We start from the raw sequence: 19,131 nt of genomic DNA, 5'->3' as shown, positions 1-19,131 counted from the left end.
TTCTTTTCTTTATGATGTCTGGAGGGATTTATAAATATTACAGAGGTTTTACAGCATCATAACGTCCCGGCTGCCCTGCCAGCCCCTTTCAAAGGATTAGTGGAGACAAAGCACTCAGGAAAAGCTAATTATAAGTCGACTGGGTGCTGTTGCTCCTGAAATGAGCCTGGGAGCCGGAGGGCAGTGGGGGCGAGTGCGGGGGTGGGGGAAGCTGGGGTAGGGGACAGAGGTGAGCTGCGGGGAGGGGAGACCACACAGGCACTGTGTGGGGGGCAGGGGAAGCCCATTCTCTGGGGTGGGGTAGACAGGGGCTTGGCAAAGAGGGTGGTGCAGGCAGAAATGGAGGCCGGAGCTGGGGGTGGGGGTTCGGCAGTGGGGAGCCCGTCCGCATCTGTTCCACCCCTCCACCTCTCTGAGCCAATTCTGGGACTCCTTGCGCATGGGGTCCCTAGTGATGGCCACTGAGGAAAAGGTCCCTCGGGGGGTCTCGGGGACCCAGAGCTTTCAGCGAAGGCCCAACAGTGGACTCCTGGGCACCATGACATCGTCAAAGAAACGTGAGGCAGGCAGGCTGGCCAGAGGCCCCAGAGTCAGTCCCCGTGGGTGGTCGCCTGCTCCACCTGCTGAGGAGTGCCCCGAGCTCTGGGCAGCTATGTTCAGACTGACCCCCAGTCTGAGCCAGGCCCAGGTCGGGGGGCAGGGAGGTCGGGCAGGGGAGCCCAAGGGTGGGACGGACACAGGGAGATATGGAGGGCAGTACAGGGAGTGCTAGGGGGTGTGGCTGCCCAAGACCGGTGGGGAGGGGGGAGTGGGGAGGAGCCCTAAGCTGGCCTGGGGGTCAGGGAAGGCTTCTCAGAGGAGGCAGCAGAGGAGTTGAGCCTGAAGGATGAGGATTCTTCCAGAAGGAAGGCAGGGAAGGCATTCCAGGTAGTGGGAAGGGCAGGAGCAGATGTTGGGAGAGAAGGAAGCTCAGGTTTGGGGCAGAGTGGGGGACCCAGGTGGGTGGGGGTGGGAGCTCTGGGAGAGGGACAAAGGACAGAGCTCGCAGGCTGAGGGGCCCAGATGTTATCCTGAGAACACTGGGGAGGGTGGTAGGAGAGGAAGGGGCCCCACGCAGGGTCTGATGCTAGAAAAGATGCCCCTCTCTGCTCCACAGCCTGGGCGCAGACCACCCGCCTTCCGGAGCCCCGGGGCCCAGGTCAGGAAGCAGCTGTCTGGCCCTGTGGGGTGGGCTGGGAAACCCCTCTGCTTATCTGCAAGGCTTCGTTAGGAGCCTGTCTGTCTGCTGCGGGCCCTGAGGGAGGGCAGTGTCACTCAGGACGGTGACGCTGTGGGAGGTGAGGCATGAGGGTTGGGGCGGTGGGATGGCTGACCTCCCGAGGGCAGGGCTTCTGCAAGGCCTCACCTGGCCCCTCACAGGCGCCGAGAAGAGCCCGGAAAAGAGCAGAAGGTGGAGCCAGCTCCAACGTCTTCTCCATGTTCGATCAGTCCCAGATCCAGGAGTTTAAAGAGGTTCGTCAGTGTCCCCGGGACCCCTGGGGGGATTAATGTCATGCACGGAGAGCACTCAGGAGCCCGCAAGGCGTGGGGTCAGCCCTCAGCCCCGGGGGGCCGTGCTGTCACCCGTGCTCCTCAGGACCTGCCTGGGCAGCCCCGCCCCTCTCTACCGGAGCCTTTGCTAGCTGTGTGACCCTCTCTGTAAAATGGGGCTGCTGTGAGCATGAAATGGGGGACAACTGTGAAGCCCCAGCAGCGTGTTGGTGCACAGTAGGCGCTCAGGGAGGGTCAGCCATCACTCTCACGCTGCTGTCATGCTGGGCGGAGTACCCGGGTGGCCAGAGGGGCCTGCACTGCTGTGCAGGCAGCAGTTCGCAGGAGGACAGCCCCTTGGGACGGGGGCTGGGCTTGAGCAGGTGGGTGGCCGCTCAGAGCCCGTGTCTCTGCCAGGCCTTCACCATCATGGACCAGAATCGAGATGGCTTCATCGACAAGGAGGACCTGAGGGACACCTTTGCTGCCCTGGGTGGGTGACGAGCAGCAGGGGAGGCTTGGGGCTTGGGGCAGAGTCGAGCCCAGGCCATCCAGACAGAGCAGGCGGTTGGGGCAGGCCAGGGCAGTAGACGCAGTGGCTGTGAAGGGCTTGTGTGCTGTGGGGGGCAGGAAAGGGGCGGCCACTGCCCGGAAGATCAGGGGAAGGCTTCTGGGTGTTAGAGGAGGACTCACCAGGGAAGGCGAGAGGGCATTTTAGGAGCAGGAATGGCCTGTGCAAAGGTGTGGAGGGCCAGGCTGGGGTGAGGGGTCGAGAGAGCGGGGAGATGCCGGGTTTGGTGAGGGGAGGAGGCTGGAGATGTCTCGAGGGTAGAAGGCTTTGGCTGCAGGGGGAGGCTTGTGCGTTCTCTAAGGCCCAGGGAGGGGCCTTAAGGCACAGGGTAGGGGTAGGGGTGAGGTCGGGGGAAGGGGGCATAAGCAAGTCATGTCTGGACTGAGCTTTGAGCCTCTGGAAACCTGTTGTCCACTGGGACCACGCGGAGTCCCGGAGTGCCCCCTCCAGGCAGCCAGCTGACCCCTCCTGGGGTGTGTGAGCCCCGAGGCCCAGGTCCCCCAGGCTCTGCACCTCAGCTGCTCTTCTTTGAGCCCATTTCCTCATCTGTAGAACGAGGACAACAACCAACTTGCTCTCCCTCCCAGGGAGGCCGAGGTGCTGGCTGGGGCGGGGAGGCTGGGGCAGCCCCATGCTGACTGCATTTGCCCCTCCCGAGGTCCCCAGCAGGTGGGCAGGGCCTCAGGGCCGCGTGGGGGCAGGTGTGGCAGTGGAGCTGGGCCATGGCAGGACGCTTTGTGGTCCGAGCTCTGCTCTCCTGGGCCCCGCCGGCAGGGTCCCCTCTGACCCCTATCTGGATCCCTGGTGTCCCCGCCTCTCTCCTCCCCCAGGCCGCATCAATGTGAAGAACGAGGAGCTGGAGGCCATGGTGAAGGAGGCCCCCGGGCCCATCAACTTCACCGTCTTCCTGACCATGTTTGGGGAGAAGCTGAAGGGTGAGTGAGGCCCTGGGGAGCGGATGGGTGAGCGGGAGTGCGAGTGCGCAGGCTGCGCCCCATGTGCAGACGTGCCCCCCACCGATGCACACCACAGCTGGGAGTGTGGTGTCTCCCCCAGACACCAGCCCCCAGGTGCACACACCTTCCCGGGCCTTGCTTTAGTTTCCCTCTACACCACAGAGGGGGAGTAACTGTGAGAACTTCCTCCTTGTAGGGCTGTGAGGGGCCCGGTGGGACGATTTGTGTGAAAGCCCTTTGTACACCATCAGGACGATGCCCCAGCCCCACCTTCCTGCCCCTTGGCGTATCTTCCCTGCTCTGCCTTACTGCCCACTGCTGATGGGAGGAGGTGGTACCGGGAAGGGGGTTCTAGAAGCTACTGTGGCTGGCCCCACTGCAGGCCGGGTTACTCACACAGCCTCCAGGGAAAGCATGGAGGGGCCTCGTTCATGAGTGAGGAGACTCGGGCTCAGAGGGATCCCCACACCTGCCCCAGGTGCCCCATCAACAAAGTGACAGGGATGGAACCCTAACCCAGACTCCTGGCTCTAACCATTGTGCCTCCTGAGACCCAGCATCACCCCCACGGGGGTGGGCGGGGCTTAGGGTAACTCTGTCCGGTTCTCTCTGAGCCCTGAGGAGCTCTCCCCTCCCCCTGGGCTCGAGGTTTCCATGGTCAGAGGGAAGGGCCAGCCTGGGCTGCGACTGCCCTGGGAGGTGGGCCTCCTTGTCACCCTGCCCTGAAGCTGCCCCGGCCTGATGCCCTCCCTTGGCCTCGGCTAGATCTGGGTTCAAGACTTGGCCTCCCACTCGCCCCCAGGGTGACCTTGGGCGAGGCTTGCCTGCTCCCTGCACCTCAGCTTTTTCGTCTGTACAAGGAGGGTTGTGCTAGTTTCCCAAGGCTGCTGTACAAATGACCACAGGCCTGGCTCAAACAACCAGCCATGTGTTCTCTCAGTTCTGGAGTCTGGAAGTCCCAAATTGGGCAGGTCGTGCTCTCTCAGAGGCTCCGAAGGAGAACTGTTCTCTGCCTCTTCCAGCTTCTGGTGCCGTGTGGCTCCCGTCTCCACCGCTGTGGTCCACTGGCCCCCCTCTGTCTGTCTCTCTCCCCCGCCTCACTCGTATGAGGACACTTGTCATCGGATTTAGGGGCTACCTGGATAGTCAGGAGGCTCTCCCTGTCTCAAGATCCTTTCCTTACATCTACAAAGGCCTTTCTCTGACTGAGGTGGCATTTCCAGGTTCTGGGGATGAGGACATGGGCCTATCTTTAGGGGGCCACCATTGCACCTATGACAAGCAGGATCCTACCTGACGTCACAGAGTTTATTTGGTGAGAAATCATAATCCTCTCATGGGTCGTGACCTGCTGGAAAGTACAATAGCCTCACGCACACTGTCCTGGCCAATCCCAGAGCCAGAGGGAGGCCAATGACTGACCTATGACCAAATAGCCCCGCCCTCCGCATTAGAGAGGAGGAAACCGAGGGCCTGAGAGGGGGCAGGCTGGGAGCCGGGGGCTGTCAGGCTGACTCAGCAGTGCCATTGGGCCCCCTCCGGGCAGCTGTTAGGGGTTCTTCCCGGGACCCTGGCCACCTCCTCAAAGAGCTCAGAAGCTCAGGGGGTGCACCCCCGGGGACAGACACGTGTGCTTCAGCCAGTGACTTTAAGGGGAGGCCCAAGTCCGTGGCTGAGCTAAGTGCTATGACCCAGGACCAGGCGGGGCCCACAGGGCTGCAGCTTTTTCTCATTTTTTCGGGGACTGGGTCTCCAGCTGAGCCTGTCATGAGAACTTGGTTGAGCCTGCATGCTCGGCCTGCGGTGGGGATAGGACCCAGGGCTGGGGCAGGCACCGCCTCACCCTCTATTGGGATGAGGACACTTTGTCATGAGATTCCCAATGGGGGTGCGGAGGAGCAGCCACTCAGTAGCCCACGTGACGAGGTTGGCTGCCCGCAGAGCAGAGGCGCTCTCTGGGAGGAGAGAGGGGAGGGCTGGGCTGTGGTGAATGTCCTACCCTGGGCCTGAGCCCAGGGCTGCTGGTCCACGTGCAGCTGGTCCTCAGGAAGGTGGCTGGAGCCAGCCTGCCCCAGCAGTGAGGCCTCTTCAAAGACCCTGGGAGGCTGAGACCACGCACCAGCCTCCCCACCATAATCCCTTGGCCATCTTCTCTGCCTGCAAGGCCAGCTGTGAGGGCCAGAGCTCTGCCCCAGCTGGACCCTGGGCTGAGCCTCTGGGCTCCCTGGTGCTCTGCCCAGAGGAAGCCCATGGCTCTGCCCTCCAGCTCCCAGGCCGGTGGGGCCAGTACTGTGCCAGGCTTGGTCACTCTGGGCCAGCCTCAGAGATGCCGGGTGACTCAGACACTATCCTGTCCTGGATGAGCTCCCAGTCTGATGGGGGAGATACAGGTGGCCTTGACTCAGTCTGATGAGGGAGACACAGCTGGCCTTGACCCAGTCTGATGGGGGAGACACAGCTGGCCCTGACCCAGTCTGATGGGGGAGACACAGCTGGCCCTGACCCAGTCTGATGGGGGAGACACAGCTGGCCCTGACCCACTCTGATGGGGGAGACACAGCTGGCCCTGACCCAGTCTGATGGGGGAGACACAGCTGGCCCTGACCCAGTCTGATGGGCAGGAGCACAGAGTAACAGAACAAGCAGGGGACTCTGGAGGTCCAAAGAGTTGGCTTCAAACCCTTCCTCCCCTTATTAGTAGAGAGCCTCTCTGAGCCTCAGTTTCCTCTTTGACAAACTGGGGACATCAGTATCCACACATGGGATGTTCTGGGGGTTCCATGGGATACAACAGTGAAGCTGCAGGCTGGAGCCTGGCACAGATCATGCAGCTGTGTTTGCGGCCGTGATGAATTAACGATGCTTGAGACCCTCACCATCAACGACCTGCTATCTTTACTGATCCGGGAGGCGGGCAGCCATCAGCACCGTTGTCTCCATTTCACCGATGATACCGCTGGCCCTGAAGCAGGAGGGGGACACCCTGGTCCACAGTGAGCAGGGGCAGTGTGACAGAGGGGCAAGAGCACCAGGTCACCTGCTGTCATTCACACAGTCTGTGCAGCCGTGGGTGAGACCCTTCCTCTCTCTGGGCCTCATTTTCCCCATCTGTACAACCTGGGGGCTGGGTATTCAACCCTGTTGTGGGAGTAGAACCATTTCTTCTCATGACAGCTTTCCCACAGCTCGCGCTATGAAAGTGATAAAACCAGAAAGGCTCTGGCTGCGCTGCCCCCACCACTGCCCCCACCCCGCAGCCTGTTGGCCTGCCTGCCTGCCCTGCCTCTGGCCTGGACAACCTTGCACACCCCTCCAACGCCACTACCCGAGCCCCGGTCTTCAGCCCCTGTGTGCGAAGCTCTTTGTCCTCCACCCACAGCCTCTCATGCACATCTTGGGTGACAAGAGCCCCCGAGTTGCCCCCCAACCTCACTAATCACACAGCAGCAGCAGCTGCAAGAACTTGGACAAGTCAACCTCTCTGAGCCTCAGTTTCTTTGTCTGTAAACTTGGGCCGATCATCAGGAGGCTTAAGCACATAGTAAGTGCTTAGTCGGGGTCTCCATGGACAGTTGTGCAGGTTGTTCATAACTATACACAGCGCCCTTGGCTATCACTGCTCTTCCTTGTTTCTCTGAAACCTCCAAGTGGGCTCGGCCCTCACCGTGGAGTGGAAGTTGAGGAGGAAGCTCCCCAAGCCATTGCCCTCCGCAGGGCCCTGGGACCCACTCCTGTCTGTCCTCTTCATCCTGGCACTCTCCCTGCCTTGTGTGTGCTGCTTCTAGGCACAGACCCGGAGGAGACCATTCTCCATGCCTTCAAGGTGTTTGACACTGAAGGGAAAGGTTTCGTCAAGGCTGATTTGTAAGTGCCCCCTGCCCCTCATTTTGGTTTTTCTTTCCACAAAGTCTCAGGGAATAATGAGTGGGGGTGGGGTCAGGCTGGGTGGCAGCCCAGCCTCCTCTCCCACCCAGAACTCAGCCATCGCTTGACATCCCTTCCCCTTTCTGGACCTCGGAGTCCCTGTCTCTGTGTGGAAGCGTACCAGGAGAGTGCGGTCACCAGGGCCGGGCTTCCCAGTGGTGGGGGTGGGGTGAGGTAAAGGTGGGCCTTGAAGGATGACTAAGGGTTGCCTGGGCTGGGGCAGGGAACATTCTAGATTCAGGAACTTAGCGAGTGAAGGGCCAGGGCTTGGAGTGCGTGGTGTTGGTGAGGAGGAGTGGGCTTTGGCTGGAGGGTGTGGGCGGATATGGGTGGGGTGAGCACAGAGAGTAGGCAGGGTGTGCCCTGGGGGCATGGGAGAGCCCAAGAAAGAGTTAGGCAGGGGCAGCACGAAGGCTGAAGGAGGAGGAGAAGAGAGGCTTGCAGCCTCCATGAGGGGATGACCATCAGGATGGAGGGGAGTGGATGGATACATGAAGCCCCAGGGGCCAGCGCCCGTGGATCCAGGGTTTGGGGGAGAGAGATGGGCCAGATGTTAGCCAGAGCCTTGAGTGGATACCGGGATGGAGGCGGGGCCCCGGGAAGGGAGCGGCTCAGCTGGGGATGCATAGAGAGTGAGGTGGCTGTGGGCAGCTGTCTGGCAGGCGACTGGGCTGGCACTATGGCCACCTAGGCCTGCTATGCCTGAGAGTCTCGGCCCAGCGAGAGCACTGGGCAGAGGGCCACGGGGTGCAGGCAGGGGCGGGCAGGGCGGTGGCAGCCTGCCCAGGGGCCCGGACCCAGTAACTCTGATGCTTCAGGCCTCGGCTTTGAGGCCAGCTTTTGCTGCCTGTTAGAATCATCGTGCAGTGGAGGTGGGCGCAAGAGGGCCGGCAGGCAGGGGGAGTGGGGAGGGTCTGTCTTGCCTCTCCGATGTCCTCACCGTCTCCCACCCCCAAAGTTGTCAGTCACACTCTCCCCAGGGGTAGGGAGGGGCTGCTGAGAGTTTCTCCTGGCTGCAGCCCTCTCCCACTTCACCCCTCCCTCGGGGTCCATGGCTCCCACCTCTATCTTGGGGATCCGGGAGGCACCCCCTGGAATGGCCTGAACCAAGCCCTCTTCTGCCACCCACCTTCTCGCCCACTAGTGTAAGGCAACGGCTGGGAGGAACTCTTTGGGGACCCAGTTTGGGAACCGAGGGTGCCGCTCCCGGGATGTGGGACCTGGAAGACACGGCTGCCCGCCAGGCAGGCCACAGAGCAGGCTCTGGTTGAAACAGAGTCTTGTGAAAAGTCCCCAGCTTGGAGAGTTGGAAACTGTGACTGTCCTGCAGTAACGTAAATAATGGAAAATACGCGTCGGTCCTCAGCGGGGCCAGCCGCTGCTGGCGCCACGGGACACTCTGGGTGCTCAGGGCCCTGCTCAGCCCTCAGATCCCATCCCGGCCCACTGCGCCCCCTGAGAGCCCTTCGGGGCCCTTGGAGCTCCTGGGGGTGTTGGTCCCTCCCACGAAGCCTCGAATGCAGCATCCACGCCCCACCTCTGGCCGCTTCTCCGGGCCCAGGCAGCTCTAGCCCCTGTGGGCAGCTGCTCTCCTGGACCACCCAGGGGGCAGACCCCACCCTGCCACTGCAAATCATTACCCTTCCTGAACCTCAGTTTCCCTCTCTGTAAAGAGGGTAATAGTACTCACTTCCTGGGGCCGTGGAGAGCCAGTAAGACCTGCAGGCCCAGGAGGACGCGGACCTGAGTAGGGGACTTCCTGTCCTGTGGCTGAGTGCAAGCAGCTTGCTCCCTGTAAAGCACTGTACAGACGTCAGAAAACCACAAGCTAAGACAGCAGTGCTTCTAGAACTGAGGCAGTGACCTCCCCTCACTGACCAGGAGGCCGATTATTAGTGCATGCTGGGAAATCAGAGTCCCCCAAGGTCATTTCATTTGGACCCCGCCTGATGCTGGGAGGAGAGTCCACGTCACAAAGGAGGAAACTGAGGCTGAGTGCTGAAGCGGCCTCCCGGGGCCGGAGGGCCAGTCTCCGGGTACTGTTCTCCTGGGACAGGCCTTCAACCTCCACCTGCGCTCATCACCCCTGGGATCTGCGTGTCCACGTGGGGTAGCCCTTCCCCTGAACACGACCGTTTCTCTCCCTTGCGCAGCATCAAAGAGAAGCTCATGACGCAGGCTGACCGGTTCAGCGAGGAGGAGGTGAGGGCCGGCTTTTCGGGGTATGGCCAGCACTGACAGTCCTCCAGGGAGGCGCAGGCCTGCCCTTCTCAGCCCCCATAACTCTTCTTTAGATGACGTCCCCCTTGACTCCTTGGATGGGAACATGGATGGGGAGTGGCTGTGGGACCCTGGCCTGCTGGCCTGGCCTCTGTGCCCTCCCTCCTGATGCCTTCATCTGCAAAGAGGGGGAAAACGTTCTGCCTGACAGCCTTGGGTGACCCCTGCTCCGGCCTCCACTCGGCCCAGGTCCTGGCTGACTCCCTGCTCCCTCCCCAGGTCAAGCAGATGTTTGCTGCTTTCCCGCCAGATGTGAGTGGCAACCTGGACTACAGGAACCTGTGCTACGTCATCACACATGGCGAAGAGAAGGACTAGGAGGAGACCGCAGATCCCCCCACATTCAGAGCCAGCAAACACGGGGGTGGGGGCAACTGTCGGGGAGCTCTGCTCCCCTCGCCCTGTGTGTTGGGGGCGAAACAAGAATAAATAATGCTAACGAGGTCTGAGTCTTGGTGATGAATGCTCTGGCTGGGGAGAAAGCTGAACATTCCTATGTTGTTGGTTTTTCCGAAACTTTTTACTTCCCTGGCTTTGCTCAAATGTTCCTGATGAGCTGGTGTTTAGAACTAATTGACAGTTTTAATGATCCCCAGCTGGGCCCCAGGACACGGCCTTCATTTATCAAGGTTTTATTGAGCATCTAATTCGTGCCAGACCTGGTGCCAGGCCCGGGGACACGGAGACGAGCTAGCCCGGCCCCTGGGTGGGAAGATCATGCAGTGAGAAGGACAAGACCTGGGGAGGAGGGAGGAGCAGCCAGGAGACACCTGGCAGCTAGGAGCTGGGCAGAGGCAAAGAAGGTGGAGAGGAGGGGCGGCTTCAAGGGATGTTTAAGGAGCAGGTGAAGATTTCTCAAACAGGACACACATAGCACCAAACATAAAAAGTGAATAAATTGGACTTCGTCAAGGCAATGTGCAGGGCTGGAAAAGATATTGGCAACACTAGATCTTGATGAAGATTTTATATCCAGAATATAGTTTTTAAAAACCCTACATATCAATAAAGGAAAGATAACAACCAAAAAAAAAAAAATCAGGTAAGTGACAAAAAGGATATCCACATGGCCAATAAAGACCTGAAAAGATGCCCAACCTCATGCTTCATAAGGAAAATGCAAACGGAAACTGCCATAAGGTGCACACCTGCCCCCAGGATGGCTAAAGTGGAGAAGATTGACAATACCAAGTGTCAGCGAGGATGTGGAACAAAGAGAACTCTTAGATTTTGGTAGCAGGAGTGTAAACTTGTCATCCACTTTGGAAAACTGTTTGGCAGTGTCTACTAAAGTTAAAATATATGTTCAAATATTAAGTTAAATATCAAGTTAAAATAAGTTGACCCAGCCATTCCACTCCTAGGTATACACCACCAGAGATGTCCATCATCTATCCTTCCAAAGATTTGTATAAGAATTGACAGATTTATGAGTCCCAAATTGGAAACAAGACAAAAGTCCATCAAGAAGAGAATTGATAAATAGAGGATAATACGCTCCTGCACTGGGACGCTACACAGCAATAACAATAAACTACTGATACACACCACACATGGTGACGCTCACGTATATTACATTGCATGGAAGACAGACACACAAGAGAGCATACTTTCAAAAAACTTTTTATTGAGATATAATTCACAGACCATAAAATTCACCATTTTAAAGAATACAATTCAGTGGCTTTTAGTACATTCACAGTTATGCAACCATCACCACTATCTATATCCAGAACATTTTTATCAACCCAAAAAGAAATCCATCAGCAGTCAGTCCCCACCCTTCTCTCCTCAGCCCTAGGCAACCACTAATCTACTTTCCAACCCTATGGATTTGTGTATTGCAGACATTTCATAACCATGGAATCATACAATATACGGCCTTTTGTGTCTGGCTTCCTAGTACAATGTTTCACCATTGGTCTGTGTCATAGTACTTTATTTCTTTTTATAGCTGAATAATATTCCATTGTATGGCTACGCCACATTTTGTTTATCCATTCCTCTCTTGATGGACATTCGGGATGCTCCCCCTTTTTGGCTATTATGAATAATGCTGCTATGAACATTCATGCACAAGTTTTTGTGAGAACATGTTTTTGATTCTCTTGGGCATATACCTAAGAGTGGAATTACTGGGTCATATGGTAACTCTATGTTGAACTTTTTGAGGAATTAGCAAACTGCTTTTCAAAGCATTTTTTCTTTCTTTCTTTTTTAATTTTTTGCTGAGGAAGATTCGCCCTGAACTAACATCTGTGCCAGTCTTCCTCTATGTTGTCTGTGGGACACCGCCACAGCATGGCTGATGAGTTGAGTAGATCTGCGCCTGGGATCCAAACCTGTGAACTCAGGCTGCTGAAGTGGAAGGCACCAAACTTAACAACTACGTATGGGCCCGGCCCCCGCAAAACATTTTTTCAAAGCGACTGCAACTTTTTACATTTCCACCAGCAATGTTCAAGGGTTTAATATCTTCCTATCCTCGCTAACACTGGTTATTTTCTGGGTTTTATTTTTCTTTATTATAGCCATCCTACTGGGTGTGAAGTGGTATCTCATTTTGGATATGATTTGCATTTCCCTAAGAATTAGCGATATTGAGCATCTTATCATGTTATTATTGGCCATTTGTATATCTTCTTCAGAGAAATGTTTATTCAGGTTCTTTGCCCATTTTTAAATTGGGTTTTTTGTCTTTTTGTTGTTGAGTCATAAGAGTACTTTATATAATCTAGATACTGGACTCTTTTTAGTTATATCATTTGTAAATATTTTCTCCCATTCTGTGGGTTCTCTTTTCACTTTCTTGATAGTGTTCTTTTATGCCTACGTTTTCTTCTGAGAGTTTCATAGTTTTAGCTTTCACACTTAGGACTTTGAGCCACCTTGAGTTATTTTTCTGTATATGGTGTGGGGTAGGGATCGAACTTCATTCTTTGCTGTAGATATCCAGGTCTCCCAGTACCATTTGTTGATAAGACTATTTTCCTCCCATTGGATGGTCTTGGCATCCTTGTTGAAAGTCCATTGATCATAGATGTATGGGTTTATTTCCAGACTTTCATTTCTAGTCCATTGATCTCTATGTCTAAGAGAGCATGCTTTTTGATTCCAGTTATGTGGAGTTCAAAACCAGGCAAAACTAATTTATGAAGTTAGAAGGCAGAATAATGGTTACTTCTGGGGTGGGGAAGGGCCATGAGAGAAACATGGGAGCTGGAAAGGCCTTGTGTCTTGATCTGGGTGGTGGTATTCAGGTGTGAACATATATGAAAGATGATCGAGCTGCACCATCAGGATTCATGCACTTTATGCACTTTACTATATTTATGTTATAGCCCAATAGAAAGGAAGGGAGGAAGAAAAAGAAAGAAGGAAAGAAGGAAAGAGATAGAGAAAAGATGGCACAGTCAGGAGGTAGGAGGGTGGAGATTGGTGGGTGTGGAGGAGAGTTGTGGGGACTCTGCTTTGGTGACTGATGGCACAGCGCCCTGAGGTGGAGAACTCGGAGAATAGCCTCTGGGGAGAGAGGCCGAGTTTGGTTTGGGGTCTGTTGAGCATGAGGTGGCGCAGTCCAGGAGGCAGTGGATGCTATGTCTATGGCTCTAGGGGGCAGCGGCCGTTGCGGGATGGAGAGCCAGGCGTGGGTGAGCCTGCGCAGGGAGAGCACGCAGTGGGACAAGAAGAGGCGGTGAGCCAGCCCCGAGCACTGGAGCAGGAGGGGTAGCAGGCAGAGATGGGTGGGCCGCCAGGCCGGGAGGTAGGAAATGAGGGCTGGAGGATGTGAGGAGGCTGGAGATCAGGTGGAGCAATGTCGACAACACTGCATCCCAAGCGCCAGGCCCAGGCTAGGGCTGTGTGTGCTCTTATTCATCCCATCCCTGTGAGTACAGAGAGGAGACTGAGGCACAGAGCTTGCCCAAGGTCACTGGGGAGCTAGGAGTGGAATCCAGGCAGCCTGGCTCTGAGCCTGCACCCGTAAGCCCTACCCCACACGGCGACCCAGTGCAGCGGGACCTGGGGGCGGGGACTGAGTTTAGGGTCATCACAAGGAGTTCCCTTTCCTTGTCCCTTGTGCTCCTGAGCTCCTTGCTCCCTTTGGGGGAGGTGGGGAGAGCGGAGTCGCCTCAGCCTGGAGCCCTGGCTCAGGACACAGGGCGCAAGATCAGCGAGCAGGGGCTGGGGGAGGCCGGAGGCCGGGTGGTGGGAGGGGGAGAGTATTCCGAAGGAGCCCTCCGTCTGCCTGCTGGGCCCTGCTCTCTCTGCTCTCTAAGAGTCTGGCCTTCCTGGAAATCAAGGACTCAGCTGCTGAGGAACTTGTCAGACCTGTTTGTGTCCACAGGAACCAGGTCAGAGCCAAACTGGAGGGAGTGGGCACCACAGGCACCTGCTCGCTACGTGGCAGCTCCAGGCTGCCCTGCTCCACGACACCCGGGTCTGCCTGCCCTGCAGTGGCCTGGCTCCATGAGGACACGGCGGCCAGTGGGGAAGGCCAGAGGGGCTCCATGTGGCTCAGGAGAGGAGACTGGGACCATTTCTTGGCTCATTCATTCCTTCGTCCTTCAGTCATCCATCTACTTACACCTCCTTTGTTCCAGGGCCCAGAGACGATCAATAACGCCAGTAACAGCCACCTCGGTCGTCAAGGGGCTCTGGGTGAGGGCTGTGGGGGAGGAGCACAGGCACGAGAGTGACCTGGCTCCAGTGGCCTGGGAAAAAGAAGGCGGGAGGTGAGTGGTGGCCCAGTTATGAGGCTGCTGGTGGGTCCTAGGCCCTGACCTCTGCGTCTCTTGGCGTCTCCCCAGCACTGCTTGCTCATGGCCCCTCTCCTCCAGCTGTGGTTCACTGGTGGTCTTGGCTACACCTGACCCAGGCCCACCACCAGCTACCTTCAGTCTCCATGACTCTCCCTCCACTTCTCAAGGGACACGTGAGGCTCCACACGACCCTCATATGGGTTCCCCGGGTCCTCCTCTGGTCCAGGCTGTTGGGTGGTCTACAGAGCTGCCCCTTCCAGGGGTGGGGACTGAAGCTCCTGAGAGCCAGAGAGAAATTGGGAGGAGCACACGTGTTGATGGACATATCAGCTCTCCTGAGCATATCTGGAATCACCTTTTTAAAGATACAAGATCTCCTTGTGACCTCCCCAACCTCCTCCTGTGTCACCATCCTCTTGGCTCTGGGCTCCAGCTGCACAGCTTCATTCCACTCCTTGAGTGCCCTACATTTCCTCCTGCCACAGGGCCTTTGTATCCCCTTTTCCTTCTGCCTGGAACTCTCTCCCACCCAGCACCACCCCCTCCTTTGCTTAATTACCCACTCTTCAGCTCTCAGCTCTGCGTCACGTCCCCAGGCCCCTTCTGTGCACTTTCATGGCGCCAAGCACTTTTGCTGGGGAAGTCTGAGTGGTCTTTGTCTTCCCTACAGGCTGGAAGCCTGGGAGCAGCTTAGATTTTGCCCATCACTGTACCCCCAGCCCCTTGACCAGGGCCTGGCACATCAGGACTCTTGGGAAACACTGAAATGACTCCAGGAGGCCTGGAGAGCTAACCCTGAACCGCACGAGGCCTATGGAGGCAGCTTCCGTGGCCGGCCGCTGCAGGCTCTGGGCCTCCAAGAGGACATTATGGGCCGGAGGCTGAGGCCAGTCCAGAGCCGTCCCTGGGACTCCCTAGGGCTGCCCTGTGTGTCTGGGCCTTAATCTCCCCACAAGCAGAGCGGGACCTTGTGGCTCTCAGAGTCCCTGGGCAGCAGCAAACACCGAGGCCGTGGCCATCCCTGGGCCTGTCTGGCTGTGCTGTACCAGAGGTGACCTGTCTCGTGAGCGGCCAGACTGGGCTGTCCTGGAACTCTTGGTGGCCCCAGCCCGGGCCTGGTAGGTGACGGGCAGGAAGCCCAGGCACGGCTGTGGCAGGCCTTCCTATCCCCAGGGAGCCAGCTGCAGGGATCCGGCCCCACCCAGCCCCGCCGGCTCCCCAGGCCAGCTGGGTCTCATTGAGGGTAATTGGCCCAGCATTTTCCACTGTGATCCGTCAGCGGGGGCCTTCGGACAGTGGCCCCCGTATAAATCACCACGGGGTCCCTGTTAAGAGAAACGGCAAATTCCTTCCACTCGTGTGGCTGACTAAATTGACTCTGAGAGCAGATTCCCTCCTGGCGCTCACTCAAGAATGGCCGAGTCCTTTGAAGGCCCTTCCAGGACGGACCCCAGGGGCCTGGAGCCGGCTGGGCGGGAATCTCCCTGGAGCCTCTGCTGACCGCGGCGGGGCGGGGCCCCTCCAGGACGGCTGGCTGAAACCCTGCCTGACGCTGCTCCACCAGCGCTCTGCGTCTCTGTGGCAACCTGGGGGTGACTCTGCACCTTTTTCACAGCCAGGAAGTGGCTGGAGTGGGGTGTGGGGGAGCCGATGGTGTCCTCTGCCAGGGACACCAGACCTCAGAGCAATAAAACGTCCTGGTGGAATTTCAGGCCTCAGGGTGGTGAAGGCCTGCGACGAGGTTCTCAGGAGGTGCCCCAGCAGCCAGAGTCTGTTTGGTGAGAAATTCTACTCCGTTCCTGCTGCGAGCTGAGCCCTGGGCTGGGCCAAGACTGCAGTCTGGCCGAGGGTTCGTCTGGGCCTCCAGGACCCCCAAGTGCCTGTCTGTGTCTGTTTCTTTCCGTCTGTCTCCTGCATAAAGCTCACACTTGACAAAAGCAGAGAAAAATCCTGCAAGGGAGCCGGTTGAGGGTAGGTGTGACCTGTGCTGGCTCTGGCGCCCCGAGGCCTGAATTTGCACCGGACTGCACCACTTCTAGGCGGGTCACCCTGGGTGGTCACTAACCTCGCTGTGACTCAGTTTCCCCATCTGTAAAATGAAGATCATGGTGGTGCTAACCTCACAGGATGGCTCCTTCTTTTGTGCGGGCCAGGCTGGGGATCCAATGGTGGACAGACAGACGTCATCCGGGCCCCACTGAGCCTACATCCAGGGGAAGGCGGGCATCATGACCAACGACGACATCATGACGCAAGGACTCCAGCCAGTAGAAAGGTGGATGGGCCGGGGGGAGGGGGAGGGAGTGGACCACCCGTGTAGGCCGTGGTAAAGTTTTGTCCCAGGAGTGGGGACACTTCCATTCCATTGGGAGTGGCATGATCAAAAATGCAATTTAATAATCCAGGGTGACAAGTACAAAGTCCGGAAAGGCCTATGGAACTGAGGAAGCCCAAAGGAGATGTCCAATCCAGGCTGGAAGGCTTCCTGGAGGAGGTGATCACCTGAAGAATGGGTGGGAGAAATGCAGACAAGGAGGCGATGATGATGGACCTCCAGGTGGAAGATGGAGAAAAGGAGTCTTCTTCCAGAAAAGTCCATTCCTGATTACATCAAGGGAGAGGCTCAGTTTGGTGCCAGTGGGTCTCTGGCCAGCCCATCACCCTTTTTAACAATCAGGGAGCAGACCACAGGCCGAGAGCCTTTCTTTGGCCACAGTAGCCAGTTTGACTTGAACAGCATTGTTTTCACTGTATAAATTTTTATGGTCATCTTCTGTTTGTGGCACGTGGGACTAGCTTTTCATTTTTGGTAGTGAAGTTTTTATAAAAGCTTTCTTTAAAATAAATGTAGGTACATGAGTTGATTTAAGGAAACAGATTAATGTAAGTAATATTTAGGGGCAAAAATCAAGAAGGTGGGATGGGAATCACTGACGTTTGGGAAAAGCTGAATTCTAGGGAAGAGTCTCTGAGAGATGATTCTGAAGGGGAATGTTCCAAAATCCCTATGCTGAAATCATCAGCTTTCAGTCTTAAGTCCAAATTCCCTTGAACAAAGAAGCTCCATCTTGGACCCCAAACCAGTAGGGTGGGGCCAAGGGAATGTGGCTGCTAGCTGACAGACAGACAGACAGACAGGCTCCCAGCCATATGACAGTTTGTTGCTGGGCACGCACACAAGCTCAGAATTGATCATCATGAGGCCAAACTCCCTGGATGATTCAGGTGCCAGCTCAGTCCTGGCATCCAGGGCCTGCCCAGGGTGGCGCCTGTGGCCCCCACTCCACTGCCCCCTCTGCCCCAGCCTGCCGCAGCTTCACGAGGATGGAGCAGATGGGATGTCAGACCTTTGTTCTTGGTTCACTTGAGACCACCCAGCCTCTCCTTGGGGTCAGCAGGCCTCAATGACCAGAGGCTGAGGTCATTCAGCAGGGGGCTGTGGCAGCCAGAGGGGCTCTCAGCATCCGTGGCTGCATTCATGGAGTGGCCTCAGCCCACATGCAGGAGGGGATGGTCCTGCTCACCCCAGGAGGGCTGGTCCCCCACTCTCTGGGGGGCAAAGACAGGGCAAGCCCAAGCAAGGAGGCCGGGATGGAGCAGGGGGAGGAAGCTGGGGACAGTGTCCTGTGAGCCTATCTTCAAATCCCTGTCCTGGGGCAGAGGGAGGGACTGGCTTAGGTGCCCCAGAGGGCAGAGCGGAGCAGGTAGCTGGGAGTGACAGGGACTCAGTCCTTGGACTGCCCTGAGGAAGGACTTTCTGTCAGCCTGAGCCATCATGGGGACAAGTGCCTCGGTTCAGAGTGAACAGTGACTGGAGGAACGCAAGCCAGGACTAGTGATCACGTGGCAGAGATGGGGCAGGCTAGCTTTTAGAACCCGAGTTGCTCCTGGGGGCAGAAAGATAGGGGCGCGTAAAGCACGCAGCCTGTTGCCTGACACACAGTGGGTCTCCCTCCCCTACCTTCCCACACCTGCTTGGCCTCAGTGTGGCCCAAGCAGCATCAAAGAGCCCATGGCAGACTGAGCCAGAAGGACCCTCCGGGGTCCCTGGGTGCCAAGTGCTCTGTGAACAGACGAGGGAGCTCACCCTCCCCAGCTCCGGACCATCCACATTCCTCCCCTCTTCCCATTGGTCCCGCACCCCCGAGCATGCTCAGGAACACACTTCCATCCAAGACCTGTTACTGGGGTGATGGATGCTAAGCAAGCATGTCGCTGGGCCAGGCGGAGACAACATGTTGACACACGGCCTCTTGGGGGAGGACAGGGCTGGGGGCTGTGGGGCAGGATTTCAGGCCCCTGGCATGTCCTGGAGGGACTTGGGGCTCCTCAGTTAGCAGGGAGAGGGCTTCCTGAAGAGGGCTGTGTCTTGCTGAGCAGGTCTTTCCCTCTCTGGGCCCCAGACCTCTTTGTGCCACGAGGACACTGGACTGGAGGGGGGCCGTGGGCGTGGGCCTGGCGACGGGCTGGGAGGGACAGGCCAGCCTGGAGCCGCCCTAATCTGGGGCTTAGCTCTGACTTCAAAGCCGGCGGCTTCAGCTTCGTTGGAATGTCCAGCCATGGTGGGGGCAGAGGGGGGACGCCTGGTTCCCATCAAGCTCCAGAGAATAACTGTGGCCTCTTGGGGGCCGTGAGGGTGGGGTGGGTGGCATGAGGGCAGGGCTGGGATCTCAGTGGGGCATCTGGGGTGGGAAAGCCCCAGCCCCTTATGGCTGTGTGACCTCGGGCCAGTGGCTTAACCTCTCTGGGCCCTCGTATTCCTCATCAGAGAAACAGGCGAGTGGTACCTCCCTCCCAGGGCAGCACCTAGTGTAGAGTCTGGCCCTGGCGTAGGGGGACACCAGTCTGTGCGTGACCTAGTGTGTGAGCACACGCTTTGCTGTGAGGGGGGCCCTTGTGGCCCCACAGTGCCACCTACTGACGGCTGAGCAGCTGCGCCTGGCTCCAGCTTCCCCAAGGCCTCCCTGGCCTGGGCATCTTCTGGGCAGCCGTGGGCACAAGGCTAAAAGCGCAGTTTAGGGGCAGACAAGACTGAATGTGAGTCCCAGCTGCCTCAATTTCCGGCTGAACGGCCGGGCAAGCTCCTTAACCTCTTTGAGTTTCAGTTTCC

General features: G+C 57.4%; 1 protein-coding gene across 1 annotated transcript; it reads left to right on the top strand.

Moving 5' to 3' along the window:
* Positions 1-1,419: 1,419 nt before the first annotated feature.
* MYL10 (myosin light chain 10) lies at positions 1,420-9,692 on the top strand. The gene is made up of 6 exons (XM_087449222.1): positions 1,420-1,512; positions 1,948-2,023; positions 2,932-3,036; positions 6,843-6,921; positions 9,135-9,183; positions 9,481-9,692. Exons 1-6 carry the CDS (start codon positions 1,477-1,479, stop codon positions 9,577-9,579), a joined length of 444 nt encoding a protein of 147 aa, XP_087305348.1. The 5' UTR covers positions 1,420-1,476; the 3' UTR covers positions 9,580-9,692.
* Positions 9,693-19,131: the final 9,439 nt, after the last annotated feature.

This window comes from Ceratotherium simum, chromosome 26 (assembly GCF_057802395.1).
Source record: "Ceratotherium simum simum isolate JZ-2026a chromosome 26, ASM5780239v1, whole genome shotgun sequence".
NCBI lineage: Eukaryota > Metazoa > Chordata > Mammalia > Perissodactyla > Rhinocerotidae > Ceratotherium > Ceratotherium simum.
Note: the sequence above shows the minus strand (reverse complement) of the source record. Positions and strands in the feature narration are given on the sequence as shown.